Raw genomic sequence first — 8898 nt, forward strand, 5'->3', positions numbered from 1 at the left:
GGCTTGTTGTAACTAGTAACTTCCTGGTTCAGACTATCTCACTGATTGAGAGTGATGCTTTTCATTCAGGATAAGACAAGCACGCATACCTTCTTTTTCTTTTTTCAGAATATGCTCTTCACACCAATTTGAAATCTCTTGACTGGAGGTGTGCCATTTATTGAAAACCAATGGTGCTGAACAGATTTGCATAACAACGTTTTTTGCGGTTCCTGATGGTTTTAAGACAGAAGAGGGAAGGTCTCAGTCAGGTTCCCCTTTAGCTCAGAAAGATTATTTTGGAGCGCACGATGGCCCTGGCCCTGCTTCTTCTCACACTCCTTAGTTACAGCTCAGGTAAGGGTTTGGAGGACTTAACTTTACCCAACCCATCTGAAAAGCTATTTTAGTTAAACATGTTTCATTTTAAATTAAAACACAAAACTCTAGTTTGTTATGTAGGAGAAGATACACTAAGGTCAGGTTTTCCTGTTTTTCCCCTCCTTTTTTTGTACAGGTGTCAGTTCCAGGTCACCTTGGACTCAGCCTGCCTCAGAGTCTGTGGCACCAGGGCAAACGGCAAAAATGTCCTGCACGGTCAACAATGATGGCCGCACCATTTACTGGTATCAGCAGAAAGCTGGGCAGGCCCCTCGCTTTGTCCATTGTACGGGCTGCAGCAGCAGAGGAGAAGGGTTCCCAAATCGATTCACAGCATCCACCTCTGGGAACATCGGCCATTTAACCATCACCAGTGTCCAGGCTGGAGATGAAGCAGATTATTACTGTTGCATGTATTCTAGCACTGACAGCATGCCTCACAGTGGTAAAATCTAATGGGGAACTGAGACAAAAACCTTCATTCCTTCCCAGATTGGGGCTTTCGAGACCTTAACACAAGCTGTTCCAGGGATTGTTGAAATCATGCACTTGCAGAGTGCAGGGCAGTTTATTGAATACATTCATATGCCACCTTTCTAGGGGGGACGGACTTTTAGGGTGGACAGGGGAGGGTTCTTAGCCAATGACTGTACAAACAGGCCTCTTTTCCACTGTTCCAGCATGCATTTCTTCCTCCAAACCAGTTTACAGACAGCATGTGTGTGTGTAGGTTACACTAAAAAGGCAGCAGAGTAATATTGCATAGGAGATTTTCTGGCCAACTCCCCCCTGCAAATGCCCCCCCGTTTCTATAGTGACAAGGGATATACACAGGGTTAGGAAGCACATATGTGCCTTGTAAGTAGGTATCCAGTCATATGACACTGTTTTCACAAGTGACACTGAAGAGAACAAACTTGCCAGGAGTCAAAGTAAGGACATGTCCATTCACTGCTGCTAGCCATAGTGACGCTGAGTCTGCTCTACAAGACCAATGGATCTGCTTCCTCTGTAATGGTTAGGCGGATCTAATGCTGTAGAATTTGGTAGAATGCCAGCATCTCTGATAATTGTTCATTGGTACCATTATATAAATGCTGGGATGGTGAAACAAAAAGAGAAGCAACTAGTTGTAATGTTTCCAGCTGGTTGGCTTCCATTTTTGCATCTTCAGGCTATGAGGGACACAGTCTCGCTATCAGGGGCACAGTCTGATACCAGGTAGCTACATTTTAAGCCCACTGAAGTCAGCTACAGACATCCTACAGGCACAGAGATCTGAACACCGTGACCCAAAAAAATGGGGGTTTCTCCACCCTTTTTACCATTCAACCCAGTGATGAGTTCTGGAGAACTCAAAGCTTGCACAATGTGTTGTGCTATTTTAGCTCATCTTAATATAAGATGCATTTGCATTTATTATGTATATCCTGCTTTTCTTCCCAGTTGGGACGCAAAGCAGCTTAGAACATCATTCTCCTGGCCTCCATTCTTCCACCACAACAAGCCTGCAAGCTAGGCCAGATTCAGAGTTTGTGACAGGCCCAAAGTCACCCAACCAGCAAACTTCCATGGTAGAAGAGAAGAGTTGAACCTGGATCATCAAGGGTTGTAGTCCACTAATTTATACATTACACTCCATTGGTTCTCGATGCATTAGAGGGCTTTTGGTTTTGTTTATTGGAAGTTACTCATCACATCTTGCATGCTGCTTGCGCTGCTTCTGTTTGCCTGCAGGGGGAAATGTTGGTCCACCTTCCACCACATTTATTAGATTTAAATTATCAATAGAGCGTGCCCAGAGTGCACCTGCAAACTGAAGCAGTAAATGGTTCAATGAAGATGTGCAATTTTGTTTCTGGTATTTCTGGCTTACTCATGCACAGAGACCCAACCACATAAGCCCTAGGTGAGCCTTCATCTGACGGAGGCTGGCTTTGTCCCAGTACACCCACTTCCTTCTCATTAATCCCACCCTCCAGTTTATGTTCCCTGTAGCCAGTAAGGTGGTGCTGTTTGTTTTACAGTTGACCCCCTTCAGTCCAGAGTCTTGATTCTTTAGGCTGGTAGGATTGCTGACCAATGAGGAAGAGTGGCCATGGTGCAGCCAGGATATTTTACTTCTGGAGTCTGGGATGGTACCAGAATTATGCATTTGTTCCTAGCAGAGCTGGAATGTTTTGAGTGAAAGTCAGTTTGGCGGGATATTTTACACAATGGCTCTGAATATGCACAGGAACCTGGGGGTGGGGGAGTGTTTTTTGTGTGTGTGTCATGTGACATAAAGCCACTTCTGGCTTATGGAAGTCCTATGGATTATGTCCTCCAAAATGTCCTGTCTTTAACAGCCTTGCTGAGATCTTGCAAACTGAGGGCCAGTGTGGTTGCTATCCAGAAAGAAAAAAATAACATTTCAAATGTCATTTGGCTTAGTTAGGGTTTGGAGTTAAGGGTTCGGTTTGTATTGGATTTTGATTAGTTTCTTTCCAAACATACATCTTGGCTCTGTGTAGCTGTTAGGATCAATATCCACAAGTTTGGGGGACAGAGAAAAGGAATGTAATTCCATGTATCTTTATCCATCAGTTCTATGCTGATATGTTCTCTGTACAGGGACAGAGTATGGGGGTAGTGGTGTGAACATACGTTCATCATCCTTAAAAGAAGGAGGCACATATTTAGAATTTCCTACCACATACAGAAAGCATACCTGTCGTCTCCTGTAGGGTTACTGTTAGAGATTTTTAAAACCCAGGTGAGTTTTTAAACCTGTTCAGCTCTACCAAACTGCCTCTGAAACTGGAAATAAGTTGGCCACGAGAAGTAAGGGCTTGGAGACAGGGGAGGTTTGGGAAGCCAGAACTGCTCTGGGAAAAGGTGACAATCCCTCCCTGGCCATACTCCTCACTCATCATGACTCCAAAGGAGGAAGAGTTGATTAGTGGTGAGGTCAGTTTGGTATAGTGGTTACATGTGCAAACTCTAATCTGGTAGAACTGAGTTTGATTCCTCACTCCTCCACATGCAGCTGCTGGGTGACCTTGGGTCAGCCACAGTTCTCACAGAGCAGTTCTCTCAACAGCAGTTCTCTGAGACCTCTCTCAGCGGCCCCACCTACCTTGCAGAATCTCTGTTGTGGGGAAGCCACTCCAAGACTTTAAGTGAAGGGCGGATTATAAATCCAATCTCTTCTTCTCTTCTTACTGCAAGGCCAACCAAATGAGGGTGAGGAGGCTTTTGCCATGTGTGAGACTGGTCTGGGTGAGGAGAGGAGGTTGTTACCTCTTGTAGTGGTGGACCATGCAGGAAGGTGAGGAGAGGCCTACCAGGACTTCCCCCCATGGCCTTAATAGTGAGGGGCCGTGGCTCAGTGACACAGCATCTGTGTGGCATGCAGAAGGTCCCAGGTTCAATCCCTGGTATCTCCAGTGAAAAGAACCAGGCAGTAGGTGATGTGAAAGAGCTCATCCTGAGACCCTGGAGAGCTGCTGCCAGTCTGGGTAGGCAATATGGACCTTGATGGACCACAGGACTGATTCACTGTACAACAGCTTTATGTGTCAATGGCCAGTATGCCCCTGCTCATACAAAGTATTCTACGGGGAATCCTACTCCAGCTCTGGCCCTCTGATTCTCTCCGACAAACTCCTCCACCTCTGGGTTACCCCCTGGCAGGTAAATATATTGCTGCACTTCATCCTCAATTCTGCAAACCAGTGTTTACTATTGTGAGTTGTCCTACTGCAGCGTCACTTTCATTCTGGACAAAACATGGAAACCTCTCTCTTCTTTCAAAAGAAACTCCCTTCATGCAAATATATTCTAGGTTTATTGTCCTGTCTGAAATGTCCCATCTCATCATTGGAGGTGTTCCCTTCTAGCAAAGCCAGGACACATGAACAAATTTGCATGGCAGGTGATTCTTGAATTCTTGGGGTTGTCTACAAAAGGAGGCGGGGAGGTATAACTAGATGTCTTTTGGGTTGAGGAACAACCTCATATTGATTTTCACCATGGCCTGGATCCTGCTTCTCCTCACACTCCTCAGTTACCAATCAGGTAAAGACGTGGGCTACTAACTTTACATAGTTCAACAGAAAACCTGTTTGTACTATGTGTATATCATGAAGACATAATCCAGAGAGCATGGAAAACCTTGTAAGGCTGTATGTTTTCTGGTTTTTTCCCCTGTTTTGTCAAGGTGTCAGTTCACAGCCACCTTGGATTCAGCCTGCCTCACAATCTGTGTCCCTGGGACAGACAGCAAAACTCTCCTGCACTATCAACAGTGATGGGCACTATGTTTTCTGGCATCAACAGAAGCCTGGCCAGCCCCCCCGCTTTCTCCATTGTGTACAATGCAGCAGGGGAGAAGGGATTCCCGATCGGTTCACAGCTTCTGTCTCTGGAAGCGTTGGCTATTTAACCATCACTAAAGTCCAGGCTGGCGACGAGGCAGATTATTACTGCGTAAAATGGTACGGCAGTGGTAACCAGTTCCACGGTGGTAAAAGCTAATGAGGAACTGAGACAAAAACCTTCACTCTTCCTTTCGAGAGTGGGGACTCCAGAATCACTAGAAAGCATACCTTAACCAGTGCCTTTCAATCACCCAGCTGCAGAGTGCAAAAGGCAATTCATACATAGGGATGGGCATGAAGTGGGAAAATGCGGTTTGGTTTTTGGTTCATGGCATGTGCGACCCACAAACCATCATGAACTTTTAGATGTCAAACGAACAGGTTCAGTTCATGAGGTTCATAATGGAGTAGAACAGCCCCCTGGCAGGCTAGAGACACCAAACTCACAGGAGATCTACAGCTGACTCTCTTCTAGCTGCCCTCCAAGTTGGTGAAGATTGGATTTCTGGGGTCCTTGTTATGCCCCCCCAAAAGATGGTGCCCAAAAGTAAGGGCAATAGAAGCCCAGCAGAATAGAACTGAAGTCCCAGAGAATCTCTGCAGTAGAAACTGAAGGTAGGGGGCATTTTTGCAAACCCAGCAGAACCAGTGCAATGTGCTCAGCAGAACCAGCGCCACAGTGGCAGTGCAAACCCAACAGGACTAAGGTCAAACCAGAGAATCTCTGAAGTAGAAACTGAAGGTTGGGTGAGCATTTTCATAAGCCCAGCAGAACCAGTGCAATACACTAGTGCCCAGTAGAACCCAGTGCCATTGTGGCAATGCCAGCTCAACAGGACTGATGTGAAGCACAGAATCACAATCCAAGCAAGGGGGGGCTTTGCAAGCCCAGAAGAACCAGTGCAATGTATTAGTGCTCAACAGAACCGAGTGCCATTGAGGCAATGCCAGATCAACAGGACTGATGTGAAGTACAGAATCACAATTCAACTGGGGGGTGGGTGGAAACCCAGAAGAACCAATGCAAGGTACTAGTGCCCAGAAGATCCCAGTGCTACTGTGGCAAACCAGAAAATTCTTTAGTTACAATGAGCAAAATGCCCAGCAGAACCCAGTGCCACTAGCATTGCAAGCTTAAAAGGACTGCCCTCAAAGCACAGAGTCACAACAAATCCCAGCAAAGGTGGTGGACTTTACAAGCTCTGTGCAAGAAAAGGAACACAAAGGAAGACCAGCATTTGGGGGGGGGGCTTCTTGATCCTGGCAAGAAGTTTGGTAAATAGTTTTAGTGCAATTTATTATTTTGAGTTGAGCTTGGTAAACATTTTGATTGAGCAGAGATAGCCTGAATAGAAATGTATCCACTCACCAACCAGCACGAGCCACAACAAATAGTTTGGAAGTTTGTAAAAAGTTTGTGCCGGTCGACTTGCCACGAACTTCGGTTCATGAGCCAATCCACTCCAGGGTTGTTGTAACCAGTAACTTCCTGGTTCACACTATTGCACTGGCTGGGTGCAATGTTTTTCACCCGGGAGAAGACAAGCAAGCATACATTCTTTTCTTTCTTTCTTTTTTTAAAAATAGGCTCTTTACACAAATTTGAAATTGCTTGACAGGGGGTGTGCCATGTATTCAATACTAATGGCTCTGAACAGATTTGCATAACAATTTTTTTTAGATTCCTGATGGTTTTAAGAGAGAAGCGGGAAGGTCTCAGTCAGGTTCCCCTTTAGCTCTGAAAGATCATTTAGGTGTGCAAGATGGCCCTGGCCCTGCTCCTCCTCACACTCCTTAGTTACAGCTCAGGTAAGGGTTTGGAGGACTTAACTTTACCCAACCCATCTGAAAGCTATTTTAGTTAAACATGCTTCATTTTAAATTAAAACACAGAACTCTAGTTTGTTATTTATGAGAAGAGAAGATACACTAAGGTCAGGTTTTTCTGTTTTTCCCCTCTCCTTTTTTGTACAGGTGTCAGTTCCAGGTCACCTTGGACTCAGCCTGCCTCAGAGTCTGTGGCAACAGGGCAAACGGCAAGAATGTCCTGCACTGTCAACAATGATGGCAACACCATTTACTGGTATCAGCAGAAAGCTGGGGAGGCCCCTCGCTTTGTCCATTGTACGGGCTGCAGCAGCAGAGGAGAAGGGTTCCCGAATCGATTCACAGCATCCACCTCTGGGAACATCGGCTATTTAACCATCAACAGTCTCCAGGCTGTAGATGAGGCAGATTATTACTGTTACATGTATTCTAGCACTGACAGCACGCCTCACAGTGGTAAGATGTAATGAGGAACTGAGACAAAAACCTTCCCTCATCCTCTCCTGGGTGGGGGCTTTCGAGAGCTTAATGTGATCTGTGATTCTTTAGGCTGGTAGCATTGCCATCTGACAAGAAAGAATGACCCTGCTGTGGACAGGATATTTGTCAGTGAAGCTGATGCCCGGATTTGTGTATTTGTTCCATTTGTTTTCTGCTTTCATTCAGTTTCCATTCATTTTGTGCTTTCAGTATTCACAACATCTCTGCCTGTGTCCCCAGCCTACCTTCTGCCCACTTGCCCATTCCCACCAAGAGGCTAATGGCCATTGGCCAGAATGGCACATACACTGAGTATCACTGCTAATGTAGAGTGATAGCACATCTCAAGTCAAGAAACAAGTAATGCGATTGGTACTTCTGTGCACGGCATTTCTAGCAATCAGCAATGATGCTGTATGGTACAACCATTGGCTAAGTTTTATGTAAGCTGCCCAGAGCCTGCTCCAGCAGATAGTGTGGGGTATAAATTAGATAAATAAATAAATATAGTGGCTGGACAAGCTGCTTTTCAAGTGTGTACCTGGCGACTCACTATTTCTCATCATGACCCTCTACAGAAACTTCATTATGACACTGGACGACTGGGAAGTGAAAGCAGTGTTCACTCACTGATATTGTGACACTACCAAAAATAAAAATCAGACGTGGCCAATTTGGGTGCTGACCAGAAGTACGGTTGCCAACCTCCAGGTGGGGCCTAGATATCGCCTGCTATTGCCAGTTTGGTGTAGTGGTTAAGTGCGCGGACTCTAATCTGGGAGAACCGGGTTTGATTCCGCACTCCTCCACTTGCACCTGGCTGGATGACCTTGGGCAAGCCGTAGTTCTGATAAGAGCTGTTCTTGAAAAAGAGCAGTTTCTGTCAGAGCTCTCTCAGCCCCACCTACCTCACAGGGTGTCTGTTGTGGGGAGGGGAAGGGAAAGGAGTTTGTAAGCCGCTCTGAGACACCTTTGGGTAGTGAAGGGCCATGGGGTATAAATCCAATCTCTTCTCCTCTTCTTCTTCTGATCTCCAGACAATAGAGATCAGTTCCCCTGAAGACAATGGCAGCTTTCAAAGGTGCACTGTATGGCCATGTTCCCTGCTGAGTTCCCTCCCCCCTCCAAGCCCTGCCTCCACACATCTCCAGGGATTTCCCAACCCAGAGCTGGTGGTAACTCTAACCAGAATTAAAAGAAAATATATTTTCGCTTCCAGCTTGAGGTTAATAAAAGAGTTCCTTTAGGTTGGATTTGGATTACTTATTTTCCAAATACGCATTTCAGCTTTGTGTAGCTTTTAGGATCAATGTCTATAAGTTCAGGGGCAGTTCAAATAAATGTAATTCCATCTATCCCCTTCCTTACATCAGTTAAACACAGATCTGTTATCTGTAGAGGATGCAGTGTGGTAGTAGTGGTGTGAACACACATTCATCATCCTTAAAAGAGATGATTCAAGGGGCATGTGTGTGAGAACTAAGTTTGAATACATTGGCATCTTTAGCATATAAGTCTTACCAACTGCATTAATCCAGTCGTAGTTATACTTATTGCTCAGTTACTTATGCATCTTGACTCTAACTAGTCCTTCCTGGCAACTAACCCCCCTCTACCTATATGTAAACAGAAGTCTATCCTCTGTATGGGGGTACAGTGTGGTGTTAGTGGTGTGAATACACATTCAGCATCCTTAAAAGAGATGATTCGACATGTATGTAGAATCCCCTTCCACCATATATGAAATACATACCTGTTGCCACCTGAGATTGGTTGGCAGCAAAAACACTTTTGAAAACCTTATACCTGTCACCCAGTTACTATTACTACTATTTCTTCTCCTCCTCCTCCTCCTCCTCCTCCTCCTCCT

The 8898-nt window shown here is 45.4% G+C and overlaps 1 gene segment (V, D, J or C); it reads left to right on the forward strand.

Moving 5' to 3' along the window:
- The first annotated feature begins 273 nt into the window (after nucleotides 1–273).
- Nucleotides 274–816, forward strand: LOC107112692. The segment is given in 2 exon segments: nucleotides 274–336; nucleotides 497–816. Coding segments are annotated over 2 exon segments (366 nt in total).
- The last annotated feature ends 8082 nt before the right edge of the window (nucleotides 817–8898 follow it).

The sequence above is a fragment of the Gekko japonicus genome, unplaced genomic scaffold (assembly GCF_001447785.1).
Source record: "Gekko japonicus isolate JY-2015 unplaced genomic scaffold, Gekko_japonicus_V1.1 scaffold1414, whole genome shotgun sequence".
NCBI lineage: Eukaryota > Metazoa > Chordata > Lepidosauria > Squamata > Gekkonidae > Gekko > Gekko japonicus.